Source organism: Nothoprocta perdicaria, unplaced genomic scaffold (assembly GCF_003342845.1).
Source record: "Nothoprocta perdicaria isolate Ctin4 unplaced genomic scaffold, notPer1 scaffold_28, whole genome shotgun sequence".
Taxonomy (NCBI): domain Eukaryota; kingdom Metazoa; phylum Chordata; class Aves; order Tinamiformes; family Tinamidae; genus Nothoprocta; species Nothoprocta perdicaria.
This window is the reverse complement of record NW_020455510.1, coordinates 3,414,624-3,432,884: the sequence shown is the minus strand read 5'-3', so window position 1 is coordinate 3,432,884 and position 18,261 is coordinate 3,414,624. Positions and strand designations below refer to the sequence as shown.

At 36.5% G+C, this 18,261-nt stretch overlaps 1 protein-coding gene across 1 annotated transcript in view; it reads left to right on the top strand.

Moving 5' to 3' along the window:
- The window catches only part of ELP4 (elongator acetyltransferase complex subunit 4), a 72,816-nt gene that overhangs the window by 14,380 nt on the left and 40,175 nt on the right, over positions 1-18,261 (top strand). Inside the window, exons 5-6 of the mRNA XM_026041099.1 lie at positions 7,980-8,102; positions 13,234-13,373. Coding sequence (XP_025896884.1) covers positions 7,980-8,102; positions 13,234-13,373 — 263 coding nt within the window. The remainder of the gene's footprint in view (positions 1-7,979; positions 8,103-13,233; positions 13,374-18,261) is intronic.

Genomic DNA, 18,261 nt, shown 5'->3' with positions numbered 1-18,261 from the left:
CATATGTTTAACATCAATATAGGAAAATATGGAATTTCACATTTAGAAGCTTGGGCACCTTTAGAAAAGCAAATATGGGTTGTCTGCCTCACCTGGAAGTTGACCTAAGACTAGCTTTGGGCATAGATCTCCAAAGCACAGATGTAGATGAATTTTTCCAAGCCTGCCTTCTAAAAGAGAGGACCTTCAAGCACTTCATCAAGAGATCATTTCCTGTGATAAAACATTGCTGCTCACAATTTAGGTATATCCACTAAGTCTGACCTTGGAATGCCGTTGTGTTTGTGTGAATATGAATTAATTTCCTGCCAATACTTGCCTGGACTGTATTCTTCACTAGAAAGGCAATATGATTTAGTCTGTATCAATCTTGAATGACATTTTTAATGTTACACTTTTCTCTTAAAAAAAGGAATCAATATATTCTATAATTAGTATTGTAATTAACTATTATTATAAATCAGGTTTAAGCTACCTTATGTCCTCATTGTGTGGTCACTATTCATACATCCATTTCTCTGCTGAGATGCCATAATTGCCCTATTCTAATTTTATCATGTGATTTGAAGTTTCTTGAACCTGTAACCAAGACAAATATTGCTGGTAGTAGGAAGGGGAAAAGACAATCTTATAGACCATAATTATCTTGAAATTGTGTATAACTAGAAGACAAGTAGAGGATAAAAAGCCCAGATCAGCTGCCTAAGATATATTATATTACCACCCACCAATTTATCCATCATCCTTTGAAAACATATTCATGCCTTTTGTAGTCAAAGCTCCTTCAGGAAGTTGGCATTAGGACGTAATGCTGAAAAATTATACATCTCTGGTAAATCCTACTATATACATGCTGGTTTTGAGAAGTATTTTAAACATTCCAGAGCATTTCTGTTCAAGCTATGTTCTTCAACAAAGGGCAGCTTTTGCTGTAAATTCTGGGAATGGTTTAATATAAGAAATAGTATGATATTTCTGTGACAGATGATTTAAAAAATACATTGGAAAATGAAAAAAATATTTCCTTCAGTCCTTTTAAAGGATTGCTGTTGAATATGCTAAGATTTTACCTAAATTTAAAATTAAGAGGAATGATTATGTCTTCATGCAGAAAAAAAGAGATATTAATCAAATAGGTTTGTTTCTTTTATCTATTTTCCTAAGTTCATTGTGTTTACAGGCTCCATTTTTGATATAATTCAGCACTCTTACTGCCAGCTATTTTGAAGTTGCCCATAATGTATGTGGTTAGAATGGGACGTATGAGTATATGGGTATATTTGTTACGGGGAAAATGGGACTTCAAAAGTAAACTATTCAGAAAAATGCGGTTGAATTGTTGGTGCCCGAGTGTTGCCCTGCGGCAGGCCCTGCTCTGCTGAGAAACAGGAAAGCGCCGCGTACCCGGAGGCTGCGAGTGCTCACACTGGCGCTCCTGAATGGGGCTTACTCCGTGCCTTTGCCTTATTCCATACAGAAAAAGTGGTCTCAGGATAAACAGGCAAATTCGAGCCTTTGTAGCATGGAGCCAGCTGGATACCTTCTGCAGAACCAGTGTGCCACTGTGGGCAACTTCTAAATTAGGAGTATCTTTGCCGGTGTTGTTTCGTACTGAAAGTGTTGGCAGCGCAGGAACTTAAGCTGCTTGCTCTTCTGCCTTGAGTGTTGGTATATGCCTCTGGTGTGTGTCTTTGTATACAAAGGAAGGAACAAAACTGCCCTCAACTACCTGCCTGTACTTTGGAGTTTTTCTGGCCATTTTTCCTGTTCAGATGTGCAGTTTAGTACTTCTGTGGTTTATGCCAGTAAAGGAAGGATGTGCATACTGTCCAGGTGGGGTGTTGCTAGCCAAGGTAGCTTGCTTTGTGTTTGCTTCACCTGTTGTTTGGCTGTGATTTGTTGTTTTTGTTTGCATGGGGCTGTTTGTGTTTCAAACACTGCTTCCTCCTCAGGATAAACTGAAGTTTTTCGCAGACTTTAGTCCTCTGTCTTTGTCTTAAAGGCTTTATGGTGTGTTTGCAGGCTGTTTGGCTTCAGAGCAGTCCCAGATGCAGCTGGAAAGAGGGGCCTAGCAAATCCATGGTTATAGGCAGAGCTGCTTGATGTATGTCTGTTCTGACAACAGGAGCTGGGATCACAGCCCTTCAAGGGTGCCAGTTGTATCGGGTAGAGAAAGAGTGGCTAAAGCCCTGTGCTCAAGTGCCTTGGCCTGGCCCTGGAGATGCTAGAGCTCGTTGCCCTTTCTGCCTTTTCCCACCAAGCTGTTTTAGTTTTCTAGCAACAAGATGAAAATCAACTCTTTGTCCTTTCTGAATCAGCTACTGTTGCTAATATCTAATACCATGTTAAATCTGTAATTTTGTTCCTAAAGGCTGATCATATGTGCAAAATAAATAAGTTTATCACAAGAGCCAGTTGCTCATGCATGCAGTTGCATGATGTTAAGCGGAGCCACTCAAAGCCGTGCAGGTGCAACATAGTGAATTTTTCTCCCTTTTTCAGCATCTCTGAAGTAAAGATAACCTTTTGACATAAAGGTTAGGGTTCAAGTACAAAAATTTTATCACCTATTTTCTTCAAATACAATTTTGAAACTTGGGAGAGGTACAGTCCTGCAGTTGCCTTCAGGTTTGAGAAGCTCCTTAGTAAAATTTAATTTCTTTATTATAGATCCTACACCTGTTTCATTTTCTTGCTTCTGTGTTAAGTAGGTAGACTATCTATCTCACATTTTTATATATTAAAATATAAATATATCAATATAAAAAGATTAATTGTAATTTTCTACATTACAAGATTTCTTAAAGCTGTTGCATGCTTGATGCACTAGATGCATGGATGCAGAAGAATATTGATGCCAGAACGCTTGGGCTTAAAAAGATGTTTTGAACAGAACTGCTGAGAATTTGGAAGTGTAGTATTTGGACTTTGTCAGTTGTTCAGACCAATGTAATTGAAAGATTTTTTTCATATGTAGTGGAAATCTACCTTAAATTGTAGGTTTATAACTTACATGGCTGTTTATTAGAACGTTTTTCCGTAATTAATTATGATGTGTTGGGTTTTAAACCGAAATCTTAAATAGCCTATTAAGTATACCATAAAAATGAAATTAGTAATTTACTCAAGAAGCTTAGATTTCTCTGTGGAGAAATAACAGTTTTACAAGTCTACTTCATGATTTTGCAAATTGGTTTGTTCAGTTGACCTATAGTGCTGGTGACTGAGTGAGCTTACAGTGCTCATGTCTAAATTTGCTCATGAATAATCTTTTTTGATGTCACCTAGATCTGTTTAGGCTAGTGCAGTATATATTGTGGGCAGAGTTTACAGAATTTCAGACATGAATATTTTCAGCATCCTTATCTATGTTCTTCACATTCCTTATCTCCCTGTATCACTCCTCTTTGTTGTCTTTTTTACTTACCTAAGGATTCATGGGCTGATCTAGAATATGATGAAGTAAAAAAGGTATTATCTAAACTTCTATCATACGTTCTTAGTTTGTAGTTATAAAAAATCTCGATGGGAGGCAGTTAGAAAAACTAATAGTATGATTTGACCACAGTCTTTACTTGTACATACGTTAAGAGGAGAATATCTTTTTTCAATTTTTAGAAAATGTAGTTACTTGGAAAAATTTGTTTCAGCTTTCTTCGTATCATAAAACAGAAATTTATTTCCCTTTCTCTGCACATTTCTAACTGATCGTGGTTTGACACCCATTCAGTACTTTTGAATATCAATGAAAAATTGGAGTAGAACTGAGAATCTTACCTGGAGATGGGAAGAAAACATTGTGCAAGGACAACCAGGCATTTGTGTTTTTCAGCAATAGCCTGTGTCTTGGATCCAAACATACAACCAAAACCACCATCCCTCCCTTTTGGGAGCAGAGTCTTTTAAACTGAACTTTATATAATACGTTATTGAAAAGAAGGTATTTACTCTTCCTGGCTTACCATCTGGTGTCCTTTAAATACTAAAAATTAACATAATGAAGAAAAGGACTTAAAATTGTGTGAATTTAAATTACTTCAATATTAGTGCACTTAAAGCTCAACAGTGCATTATATTCCTGTTAATATTTTCCTTATTTTCCATGTGTCTTTAATCATAACTGTGAAAATTGTGCTTGCACAAAACCATGTGAGCAAAATATTTATTGCTACATAAATAGTTTAAAATTCTTAAGTACTATTAATTATGCTGTTATCAAAACCCTTAAGGATCAAAGGATTTCATTTGAGAGGGATTTCATATACAGCTTGGATTATGTTGCTAAAGAATAGCACAGTAGTCCTTCTTTAGCATTGTAAAATAGCTTTGAGAGGAGTATGATTCCTATAGCTGGTGTAATGCATTGGTAATTAAGAGGGTGTGAGGTTAAGCTTCATTAACTGTTGTGGGATTGTATCTGGGATTTTATTATCCCCTAGAGAATATAAGAAGTGAGAGAGGTCAAACTGTTAGACTCTGGTTTTGCCTAGTGCATCTGCCAAAACAAAGCAAGCCAAGTAATGCGGCGGCGGGCGCGGAGAGGCCTTCATATGCAGCACATAGGGGCTGGGCACATTTTCATTACCAGGGAAGAGATTTATTTATATAAATTATTTCATAGGCCTGATAAAGCACTCTGAGGGTTGGATTGTTGGGGAAAAAAAAAAGATTTTTATTGAACTGTAAATATGGTACCAGGGCTTTGGAAAAAGTGTCTTTTTTTGGGAGGAAATGACTATTTTTCATTTAAAAAAAAAAAAAGCAGCAGATGTTTGTTCATTTTTAATCCATCTCACTCTGCATACAGACTCTCCAAAAAAAAAAAAAAAACCTCTGCACTTCAACTCTAGCACCTATCTGCATTTTTGTGTGTGTTTTCATGCTGCATAGCTAAGACTTGGATTTTACTTGACTCTCAGAAATGCTGTGTGCTTTAATGCACTGCTGTGTGCTTTGTTATTCTGTATACTTTATGAATGTTTTGTCTTTTTAATGTAGGAGAATGTGAGAGGCTTTAGAAGGTGACACTGATACCAAAAACATGACAATCCCAAAGCTTTTCAGAGCTGTATTATACTGGAGCTGAAATATTTTTAAGCAGAAGTAAGTTGGAGATATTACGGGCTGAAAAAAGATTACTTTTTTAATCACAGATGCTTTTCAAATTCTGAATGAAATATTTGAAGCAACTTTTAGGCATTTTAGTAATCTTGTCCTGGCATATCATGCGAATGTATTTTCTGCGTATAGACAAAAACTCAGTGGTCACAACCTCATGCATCTGCAGTATGACCTAGACTGGACGTGTATTTTTTGACTACAAATAGTAGTCTGGTTCTAAATGGCAACAAAAGAGAAGACTAAGCCACTAGATGCACTAACTGCCCTTGCCCTGAATCAGGGTGGTCCTTAAATTTGTGTGACCCCCCCCAGCTATTTTTAAGCAATCATTTTCTACTATTAAAAGCTTTTATTATGTCAGAATAAAATTATATCATTATGTCAAGTTAAAATAAACCTAGCTCAGCAAAAGGCTCTTACAGATGGGTACCTAGATGGGGATCTTTTCTGCCAGAGGTGAAAGACCATCAGCTTCAGGTGCAGCCGCTACCGCTTGGTGCGCTGGCCGCGGCTGTGCTCCCGGCTCAGCTGGTGTGCGGGGCAGGGCAGTGCTGACCTGTGTGCACAGACCGTCCTCAGCTCTTCTGCTGTTGACCTCTGCTCCCTTCTGGCATAGGGCAGAGTGTCTGTGTAAAAGCATAAAAAATAGTTGATGTGACTGGAGGAATGCAAATTGATAAGCTAAATGTCCTGGTCACAAAATTGCCTTTGTCAGTTATTATACAACAGTGGAACCAGCAGCATAACTCACTAGAAGTGATTCTAGAAGAGGAGGGGAAAAAATTAAAGGGTCTTAAGAGAATATTGGTGCTTTCTCTTTAGTTGCAATAAGGCAAATGGTAAGATAGGCTGTTTCCTGGATGTGGGCTTTACAGATGGTGTGATAGCTAAGCAGGGATATTAGAGCAGTAAGAGGCAGCAATAGGTGAGCCTCTGATTGCATTGCTGGCTGCACCTGGGGCAGTGGGAAGCTCAGGGAGCTTGAAGAATCCTTAGGCAGGATTTGCACTAATGATGATCCCTTCTAGATGGCTTATCTGGGACAGCCACTTACTGCTTTGCAGATGGACAGGAGTTGCCTACCGCTAAAAAGTTGCAGGTGCTACTTGAGGTGTGCTTATCTCAGAGAATGAGAGGAAGAGACATCTCAAAAATTCACTGTGGGGTACAGAATTGTTGTTTTCCAGAACTTTAATCAAAAGAACAAAAGATGTTTTTAATATCTCTACTTGATCCGTATTTTGAGCTTATGGTATATTATCCACTCTTCAGAGGAAACAGACCTTTTCATTAGCTAGCTTAAATCGGTAAGCATCCTTATTTAGAAATTAAATGTGCATACTCGTTAATTTGTTTTCAAAATAACATCTTTACAAAATTAACTTTTTTGAGAATATCTGAATTATAAAGAAATTCCAAATAGCGTCTTTCTCTTTTTTTGAAGTATCTTTTATATAAGTGACAAACTAAGTGCAAATAATTTCCATGCATGTGAAATGCAGTGGCAGTTTGTCAGCTCATTTGTGTTTGTACCATCTCCCAGCTTTTCATTATTTTGCTGATTTCATTTTTTCTTATCTGTTACAAATCCTCTTTTTTATGAACGTTTCCATGCTTTCTGCATAGATATAAGGAAGCTTTGACAGAAATGGATTTGTATTTTGCTGAAATATGTTACATTTTGTGTATATTTATTAAAAGTTGTAAATATTAAGTAGTAATCTGTTTGCAGTTTTTCACCCATAAAGCTGTGTTTTTACTGCCTCAGTATTCTGACTTAGTTTACAAATACAGCTTTTCAGCTATAGGTGTTTGAAACTTTATATAACATCTATTTATTTGTAAACTGTATATAACCATTCTCATGAAAGACTTTAGCAAGCAGAAGAGTACTCTTAGAAGAAAACAAAAGTAAAAACAAAGTAACAAATACCTAAAGTGTCATCTTCATCTTTCACTGGTTTACAATATAAGGAGTTAATTTTAATCCTTACCTTCTTCATTTGCTCTAATTAAAAATAAAAATTTGTTTTGAATGGGAAAACATGAGCTTTTGCCTTGTGCTTAAATAACCCAAGAGGTGAGGTCTGTGTCTTCTGCTTGGTTGCTGAAACAGAAATGTGTTTTTTTCTACAACTTTATGGAATTAATCACAGAAGTTTCCATACCCTCCATTACCTTCTGTGTTGGAGTTTCTACTGACTAGCTATTGATAGAAAGAAAGAAGCAGCTGCCCTGTTAGACACTAATTTACACTGTAGAAAGAAGAAAGCGCTCTGTGCATAGGAATACATAATGTACTGTTGTATGAATTGTTTGTATTAGCTTTTGTCAGTTAAAATATTAAATATCCGTGCCTTCATTTTACTCCTTTGTGTTCATTAGTGGCTATCATACCTAACAGCAGAAGATGAAATTCAAACCGTTCCATAAACCATTTTCTATCAGTATCTGTATTGTGGTCTATTTACTCCTTCTAAAAGATTGGGAAAAGCTGACCAAAATAAAATAAACTTGTTATCAAATAGTCTTAGATTCATTAAGCAGGGCACTTAGCCATTCTCAGAAATTATTTGAGGGCTCACATTATTGAAAAAAGGTTTTAAAAGACCCAATATGGATGCTGCTGCTCAAGATGCTTATGTAAATTTATGAAGTTATGTTTTTATATTGATTTCTCTTATGATTATGCAGTCCTTTTGTTCTGTAATAATTAGGTGATATTTCTCACTTTCACTTTTTTAATCAAATGCTGTTACAATTTTTCAGTGCTTAATCAACATTGCAGATTTTGAATAAAAATCTTAATTGTCATTTCTTCTGTAGACAGGTGTCATTTTTTCCCTTTCCATCTGCAGGAGCTTCCAGCCCCCTTGCTTGATAACTGTAGAAATGAAGTGGGAGAAGAAGCAGCAGCTGTTAAGTCTGAAGATGATTCTATGCAAATAGCCTGGCGCTACCAAAATTTACCAAAAATGGAGGTAAATTTCGATATTTCATTGTTTTTCTCCTGCAGATGAAACAAATGTGTAAAGCATATGTCAGTAGAATGTAGACTATAGAACTGCTAATAGACTGGGTGACAGGAATGCCTCCTGAGGGTGAATTGTTGTATACCAGTATGCTTGATGGCTAGAAATGCAGAGAAGTGAGGAACATAACAGTTAACAAGAAATGTGATACTTAATATAGACATTAATAACTTAAAAATATAAAGCATTCCAAGGGATTTTTTAACAAATAGTGTTATAGTGTTGATTTGGGGCAGTTTGTTTAAAAAAAAAAAAACAAACTTATTTACAACTTGGATCCCAATTCAGCTGTACACAAATGATTTGCAGGTTTAATTGACAGTCCTTTTTAGAGCTCTCTAGTGAAAGTATGGTATTGAAGTATGGTATTGAAGCAAGCTGTTGACTTGCTTACCCATGTGCGTAACAACTAAAGTAAGCACTTGAGATTATATCAGCGTCACTGTCACTAGAAAATAATCACTGCGAAGGGAGAATGCAAGAAACAAGCAGCCCAGTGGTCAGTCTTTCAGAGTTTACAGCTGTTAGTGTTTTGTGACTAATGTAGCTCCTTGGGCCTGTTACTTATTTAAGCTACTGGCACAATCGACCTTTAATCAAGTTGCAGGATTTTTTTTTACTATCCAGCACAAAAAGTTCATTGCATCTATACATGTTATCCTAAATCTTCTCTACATTCAGATTTAGATGTAGTTGTAACTGCCCAGTAAGTTCAGTCATATTCCTAAAAAACATAATTGGAATGTGACAAAATGATCTTATAGGGCTTGGCATGTTTGGTTTCCTGTGAAATTGCACAGACGTGGCTATACAGTTGTGTCAGAAAAGACTTATATATCATGACATGCCAAATCAAACAGCCTCCAGGATAATCATATAATCTCATCAATTTTATTATTGTGGAGCTCACTGGGCCACCCTGAACAATCCCCAAAATACGTATTTTTAAAAATCTTAATGGAATTCCTGCCACATTGATATAGAAACAATTGCATGCTATTAATACACACTGTTGTGGTGTTCTATCAAAATAGAAAAACACAAGTAATCCAGTTAAGTGTGCACTCATTCTCTATTACTTTATTAAGTAACATAGTGTTTCTCTTCAATATGTATTGACTTGGCTCTTGACTATCAAGATTAGATTGGGCAACGTAGAATAAAATGGTCAATATTTTGTGGGATGGCTTCCTTTTTTAATGTAGCTTTCTGATTTAGATTGTCGTAATTAATACTTGATGCACAATATTTTTTGTGTGTTAAATTTCAAAAAAAATTACAAATAAAAATCCAATTAATAAGTTCTTGTAAAGAACTTCAGAATAGTCTAGCTTTGTGAATAATGTTTGAAATTATTTTTGAGTATTTTGGAGTGCAGCTATCAAATCTTGGTGCTAGCTGAATTAGTTTACTTGCAGAACATGCTCCATCAGGAATTCTATCTGATGTAGCATTGTAGCAGTCTGGATGATTTAATACTTTTAATAATATCTTCTAATTAACAACTTGAGCTGTGATTTATTTTTTGAATTTTCTTTAGGCAAATAGTTCTGTAACATAAAAACATTTTTTTTAGTTCTGTAACATTAAGAACTCAAGGCATGTTTTCCAAACTCCTTGGACTGATAAACTAGTAAGCTTTTAGAAAATACTGTCAAATAGCTTCAGCTGTGGAAGGGAGAAAATAGCTTTTCTTGTGAATTAGAAGACTAAAGTTAGCAGAAAACTCTTTTGCCCAATGTCTGCCTTCATTCGGAATAAGGAATGCTGAGAAAAAGTTGTTTTGACAGTATTTTTGCGCCTAATTTAGTTTTTATTTGCAAGTAATTCAAGTCATTTTCTTTGTTTGTTAGGGTATGCCCTTCCTTTTCATTAGGTCTTGTATGAACTGCTGGGGAGCTAATTTTTTTATTCTTATGCGTCGTATCTGTATTAGTCTTCTAGACTAGCACAGTTTCTCTTGAGATGTGCGTGCCCCTCACATCTGAAAAAGGCAGTGGCTTTAAAAGGAATCTGTAATATTTGCTGTGCCTCTGCCAGCTGTTATTTTTAACTGTAGCAGGGATGCTTTCACTTAAACTTTTGGATATATGGTAGCCCGTTTTGCAATGCAAGACTAATTTTTTTTTGAATGAACTGCTTATGTTCTTGGGGCAATATATAAACTGTCACAGCATGAAATCAATTTTCTGCCTTGATTCATCCCAAATCTGAGATTTCTAGCACATTAGGATTGCAATTAGAAACATTAACAGCAGACGGTAGCTTAAAAGCACACTCTGCTCACTGACAATTCCGGGTATTTCTCCGTGTGCAAGCGAGGAAGCCGGGAAGGAGCAGCCTTGAGCCTCCACTCCGCGGTGAATTTATCCGCTCGGCCCCAAGCGGGCTGGAAAGTCTCTGCTTCGCCCTCTCCGGGGCCGTCCGACTAAGGCAGATTATTCATGCTTACTTGATTCAGGTAGGCTCTTTGCAAGCTTCCCCACTAAGCCTGGGAATGCAGGACACTGAGGCCTATTCATGGGCTTCTGACATAGCCCGAGCTTTTATTGCATGGTGTTTTATTATAGCCAAATCCGAGTCTCCACCCAGTTTGTAGGCGCTGTGCTTATTCTTTTGACTCAAGAGAGGTTATCACCTACCTTAATCCATGCAGCAGGGTGGATTAAGGACACCAATGTGCCTCAGGATTCTCAAAGAGGATCCTGGAAACTTCTTGTTTCTTCTTTTTTGCCGTCTTTACTAAACTCTCTTGGGCCTCAGTAAGGATTTGCATCTGAAATGGGCAACCTGGAGCTTTTCTCAATGAAGACATCAGATCAAAGTTCAGTTAGTCAAGGCCTTTCTAAAACATTAAGGGGGCTTGGAAGTACACAATAAAAAGATGAGCTCTGCCAGAGATTGCAGTAAAAACATTCTGATCTGTAATCCGGATAAAGAATAGATTATAGGCCAAAGAACAGCCCCTGTTTAAATTGCTTTCAGAATTCTTAGACTAAAAAAAAAAAAGTTACATTTTACATAAAATATTTAGAAGTTAGCTTGATAGGTTTCTATGTTTTGCTTTCCTTCCGTACGGAGAATGTAGTTGCTCATAAGCTGAAGCACAGATTTAGAGAATGTTTGTTCCTTTTGTATAATAAAAAAAATCTGCCTCTTCTGACTAGAAATATATAAGCAGTTTTGCTTTTTAATTAAAAATTAATGATTTATATTAAAAAGTCAAAAATTTGTCTCTTTCTGATTTTATAGGAAAGCTATTTTCTATTCTCTGATAACTGGCCAGGCCTGACATCCACTAATCAAATTTCAAAATATTTACTGTAAATTAAATTATTCTAATTAATTTGAATAGTTTGATATATTCTTGGTAAGCTGAAGCATGAAATAAAATTGTGGAAATACACAGCATGATTGCTTCCCGAAAGCTAAGCAAAGATACATGTCGTGCTTAGAGTGTCTGTTCTTTCTTTTTACTGTTGTGGTGCTTTAACATGAACAAGTTTTATGAAAACCAAAAGCTTCTTGTAATAATTGGAGTGGTAACTAAACTTCCTTGGTCATACACAAAATAATTATTGCCAAATCCTATTACTGTAATAGTTCACTGTGAGTATTGTCCTGCTTGCAGAGTACAGAATAGAAGCAGAAGTGATTCTAAAGGGCTTTTCACTGCATATACACAACTCCTTAATTTTCTGACGGGTGATAAATTTTACATATTGGCCTGTTTAATGGGAAAATCCTCATACAGTGTGTTTTTAAGATGTTCTAGAACCTACTGAAAAACTTCCAGAAATACTAGGGAAAATCTGGTGATGTTTTCAAGAGTAATTCTATACTTCTAAGTATAACGAAAATATTTTGTTTTACCTATCAATGATATTTTTCCATACATCATAGTGATGTGAGGAATAAAGTGTTACTTAGAAGGATTCCTTGATCACTATGTTGGCATCCTTAGCTGCTGCTCAACTTAGGCTTGTTTCGTATCAGATATTTTCCTTAATTAAAGAAAATTGATGAAGTGCCTGTGCGTGTGTATTTTGTATAAGGTGCAGAGAAATAGCTGGAGAAATTGGTCCTTGGTTGAAAGAATGAGCTACCCAGGCAGGAGCTCCTCCTGCTCCTTAGGAGCCCCAGGTTTGAGGGCTGGATTGAAGTGAATCATGGCCACTTATAGGAAAGGTCATCATCTTGCTGTGGAAATGAAGAGCAAAATCTGTGCTTTTCCCCTCTTTTATGTACAGAAGATGGCTCTATGTACTGTATAATATAACTGTTAAATTTGTTGTTATTATATCTGTAATTGAAATAGTATTGAAGGTTACTTCAAAGTAGACTAAAATATGCAGGAATTCTTTGCCTGATTATTTACTAGCCAAACATATTTACAATGTATAATTCTTACAATGTATAATGTTACATTTTTGTTGAAGTTTTACATAACCAAATTAAGAGCAGATATCTTTGTTAAAATATATATTTCAGCAAAGTAAGGTTATTGCATGCGATGTGCTTGTCATGCTCAACCTGATAGTAATTAAATATTCAAGAAGCTAAAATTACTTTTTAACACTTTGTTTTTATTACTATTTTTCATTAAAAACAGATATAGGAAAGTGCAATGCTATTTATTATTACTGATCAAAAGTAAACACAGTGAAACAGTTTCAGAAGTGAACTACAAAATGTCGCAGTAGTTCTTGGTGCTTTCTTTAGGGATGCTGACAAATCTGATAGGTAAAACACTTTGTGGCCTGTACATTTCATGCATCTCTGTGATGTTATGTTTGTGTGCCTGGACTATGTGCAGATAAGGGTCTTTTTAGGCATCTACCTTATTGATGCAACCAGTGGAGAGTTGAGTTCTGTATGGAGGGAAGAGAAAAAGCAATACAGCAAGTCAGCTGCAGAGCTGGAACTTTATAGAAACAAGTTTTATATTTGTGCTCTGCTTGAAGCTTATTTATGCTGAATTTAAAAACTCAGATTTGGTAGATGTGCTGCTAGTTAACTTCCTTCTCATGGCAAATGATGGTCTAATAGGTTATTGTAATCGTTATTGCTGTTTCCACAGGCCAGCCCAAGTACATCTTCAAGATTTGGCCATTATTATGATGTTTCTAAAAAGATGTCTTCAGAACTGTTACAATCCGTAAAATGCCACAGTTTTTTCCTGCCTGAAGAACCATCTTTGCAGCCTACAATAAAAATGCAGTAAGTTGTAATCACATATGTTTCTACTGACATTCGGATTTTGTGTGCATATTAGTAGTAAGTGACATTGTTTTTCTTTTACTGTGGAAAAACCTTTATCATTTAATTGTGTCAGTGTAATACCAGCGTGGCACAGAGGCTGCTCAGCCCACTGACCCCTTAGCTGGGGAGGAAGCAAGAGGGCAGTGATGATTGATAGATGTTGCTGTGTCTGCCTGGGCCAGGACTGAATACTCAGTCTGCCCCTTCTGAAGATTGAGAGGTAGAATAGAGAAAAACTTGCTGGTTGCCAGTGAGCTGCATGAGCTGCATGCCCCTTCAGCTTTCATGGGGTGTATGGGAATATTCATACAGAGATTTATGGTCAAGAAAATAGGGCAACCTTGACTTAAATATCTTAGAACGCTGTATCATGTTGATTAAAGACTTATAACATGTTACAGCTCCACCAAAACAAAATACTGTGCATGACTGTTATGTCTTAGGCAACAACCCTCATTCTAGAAAAAGTCACAAACTCTTCTCTGAGCGAATAACTCATTATAGCTCATGTCTATCAGTAATGAATTGAAACCACAGGAAAATGAGTGACAGCATTCAAGGCGGCTCGTATTAGCCTGTGGCCTCCACGTCTACTGTGTCTTGGAGACATTTCAAGTCAAGTCAAATGCCAGATACAGACTAGCGATCTTTGTTCAGCCCATTCACTTTATTTATGTAATGTCTAGGCTTTATAGATGCAAATTTATAGGGAGGAGCAAGAGTAATAATTAACCTGCAGGAGTAATACAGCATGCTTTCTTTTGTAATTAATTTTGATTACAATATGCTCTAAATAGAAAAACTGGGATTCGTAAAAGAAAAACATGTTTCTTAGAAGTGTAGACAAGCAAAAGCCAAGTCTCCCTGTTATTTTTGCAGCATTATACAGTCAAAGATCACTTGTTTTTATTCAGTAAGGCATTTTTATTTGATTTTGTAGTTATTATTTGCATTAGTCATACTGATGATGACCCAATTCTTGCTGTAAATAACACGTTATAGGGACATGGAAAATCTAGAACTGCCAGAATTGTGTAGGACTCCTCTAGTGAGTGATTTCTCAGTAGAACACCAGCTGATAGGGTGAGGAAGGTAATCGGATGAAGATGAGTTTTGGACATGCTGAGCCAGCAGACAACCAGTGTTGAACAACATTTTTTTTGGCCCACAGTGTCGATACTGTCGGAAAGGAATAAAGAACATGTTGGGAATGTAAAGTAGTAGACAGAGATCAGTTGGAGGGAAGTATAAAGAGATTTTTATACCTTTTACATAGAAGAATTTATTTTGTAACTGTCTTCTCATACTCTGACACAGGCCACTGTGTTTGGATTACTGATGGTAGAAAAAAGTTGATTTAGATCAAGTTAAGGTGACATGAGAGGAAGAATTTTCCAGAATTATCACATCTGAAATACAATTTCTTTCTCTAAAAAGAAATCGAAGATTGTCATCCATATTGGACATTTGGTCACTTTTGAGACATGTGAACAAAGTGAATTAAAATTTTAGCTTCCTTTCATTAGTGTTGTGTAACTAGAGTTCTTCAGACTCAGATTCTGTCTCTGTTGGTTCCGTATGTTGTATCAATAAACAGAAATATGCTGATTATGTAAGGAAAGAACAGATTAGAAGATGTCTAGATATTTTCAAATTTCAAAATTTGTCAAGAGTTCCATGCAATCAAAAAGACTGAAGCACTGCCTGTTTTTAAGGAGGGGGAAGGAGAAGGCATCTGTAGAATACTATCAGTGCTCTGAAAAGTACTGGGAAAAACATATTTTTTTAGGCTTCTAAAAGAGTTTAACTCAGTGCAAATTTTTCTTTGTTTGCTTATGAGTGTTGAACCGAGTCAAAAGCCTTTAAAACAAACCAGAAGATACTCTGCATCGATTAAGTCTGCCATCATGTCAAAAGAGGAATATAGGCTGGTTTGACAGTTTCATTTTTGTCAAATCCGCGTTGACTGTTAAATCCTTATCTTCTAAATAAGCTGTCATTGACTCACAGTTGAAATTGAATGAAATATCAGGCTTTATCCCAATATTGCATCTGGTCCTAATGAGCAACTTGATAAATGTCCTGAGCAATGGCTGTTTTATTGCAGTCATGAAGCATGTCAACTTTGGCAAAGGGTAGAAGGAATAATTGCGTACATTTAGGAGGTAGAATAAGAATTCAAAAAGATTTAGGTCAGTTGTCTGAAACTATATAAAATTCAGGGGAAACATGCAGAATACTATACTTGTAAGAACAGTCAATTGCACAAAAGAAATGATGTTGCAGTTCTCCAGAAAAGGTGGGTGTGGGAGGCGTGTTATAAAATGTCTTGAACATAAGATAGATTAGCAGTATTAGGTGATATGTTCTGCCTAAATGTGTAATTTAAAATACATGGACGTGATAAGCTGGGGCTTTATGTAGAAGACATTAAAGTACTTGTGTTTTGCTCAACCCTAACAAGGCTGTCTAGGTTTAGGTAGCCTCCTTCAAGAAAACTGAGCATCAGCTGGAGAGAGGGCTGTGACTGCCTGTCGGTTTAGGACTAGCTTGTATGGGCTGTGAGGCAAGAGTGGGAGCTGTTTAGACAAAGCTCATCCAGTCTCAGTAACAATCTTGAAGTCAGTTACAGACTGACACACCAAGGCTCATATTTCTGTTGTCTGCTGATGGTAGGACAAGCATGAGTAGGTTACAGTAAAATGTAGCAGTGGAAACAGACTGGACATAAGGAGATATTTTTCTAATGAGGCGCATTAGAAGAAGTTGCCTTGCAGACACACGTTGGGAGTATTGTAGAATCTCCATTGGTGAAGATTTCTAAGGACAAGTTAGGTAAATGTCTGTCAGAGATGGTTTAGATGTAGTTCATCTTGCCTTGGGGCAAGATGATAGACTAGCTGACCTCTTGAGGTCCCTTTCATCCCTATCTTCTGTGATTCTTTAATACACATTAGTCATAGTGTATTAAATCCTAAACTAAATAGCAATGGTACCAATTATTTCGCTGTTTTCAAAATGCTTTTATAAAAAAGTAGCAAGCAAGTATTTTTACCAAGTGTAGTTCTGAAGGAAGCATTCCTTTTTTAAGAAGCTATGGTAAGGGGCTTTGAGTTGTGTAAATCTCTCAATCCTATCTGGACCATTTCATTTAAGGAAGTTTAAAGAAGGGGAGGGTAAGATACTATTTTATTGTCATTGCTGTCTGGCAAGTGAATGCAATGCTTGCGGCTTCTAAAGCTAGCTTCACTATATTATAGACTGGTGAAAAATCCCCTTCTCATTAACTTAGCAATGATTTAAAAGAAAGTAGTGCTATAGTCACAGTTAACCCTGCCGCTCGAGATCAGCAGTTGGCATTAGACCTAGTCTTTGCTTGCCTGAAGCTCTCACTGAAGAGAGTTTGAGCTAAGCTCTTTTCCTGGCTCTTCCAGTGACTGGGACCACACGTGTGGCTGGTTATCATCTGTCAACTGAGCAGATTTAATTTCTTAAACATAAATTTCTCTGTATATGGTCTGAGATGATGTATCTGGTAGCATAATGCTTATTACCAATACAGCATTTGGAGACTTGTGTGAACTATTAATCTGTCAGTGCGTCAGAGAAGTACTGAATGGAATTAGAAAATTGTTGCCAACATGACTTGAGATTCAGAAATAGTCTGAAATACCATTTTAAAAAATTCAATTAATTTATCAAAAGGTGATTGACAGTAAATGTGCTATGATCTATAAACCTCTGTTTAAAGAAAAGTCATTTCTGGTAGTAGAAATTGTGTCTTTAATGTGTCAGAACTATAATAAAATCCCGTGACTGATAGCTGACACTATACAAAGCGTTTTCAAAATAAGGGTGCGTTTTTAAGAAGGAGGATAGTTCGTTATTGAAGCAATTTTCATAAATAATAGGTTATGTATTATGGGATGTCTTTTAAAGATTTCATGACTTTCAAAAGATATGCTTTGTAAGATATGTATAAATAAAGATATTTCTGAGTGAAATTTTTCTTACTTCATGTAGAAGTACAGGCTGAAGCCATTGGCCTGTTTCTAAATAAAAGTGTCTATTTTTGTTCCAATCAAAGAATATACTCCATTCATTACTAAGGCAGAGGTAAGGGCAGAATGAGATACTGATGGGTTTAGCTAGTATATAATTTCTCATGCCTAAATTGTATTGTTGCTGGATGAAGGCAGTTTATAGCATCTGAAATTCCCCAAAATGCAGCATTCTGCCATTCTTCCAGGCAGTTTGGAACAGTTCTCTGCCTGTAGCCTTGTGTTGGTTGGAAAGGATGGGGAACAAGAGAAGCAATGTTTTGCTCTCCGTCCCTTTCACAGCTTGGGGAAATAATAACAAAGAGCAGATTATGCAAGTGAAGGAGAATATAAAAGCAAAGCAGTGTGCCCTGTTTGCCTGTACAGCTTATGCTCCAGGTGGAAACAGCCTGGTGGAAGTTTCGTGACACTTAGAAAACAATACTGTATGCATAGGAGCAGAGACCTTTGTATTAATGCTATGTGGCATAAGAACAAGATATTTGTGACAAGAATCAATCATCTGGATGCTTCTGTAACATCACTTTACCAAACTTGTTTTATTTAGCATGTTCTTCACTGCAAGAACGCTGTAGCTCATGTCTGTTGCATGATTAGAGTGCTCACTTTGAAGGAGAGAGGCTTTATTTGAGCCAAAAACTCCTGGCCCCTTGTAGAAATCACATATGTATGAAAAATGTCTCTCCATATTTTATGAAGCATTTAGCTTCCTTATGGACCTGCAAAGAGTTCTTTTGTTGGCTGGTTAGATAGAACCAGGTAGTTGCCTGGACTTTTGCATTCAG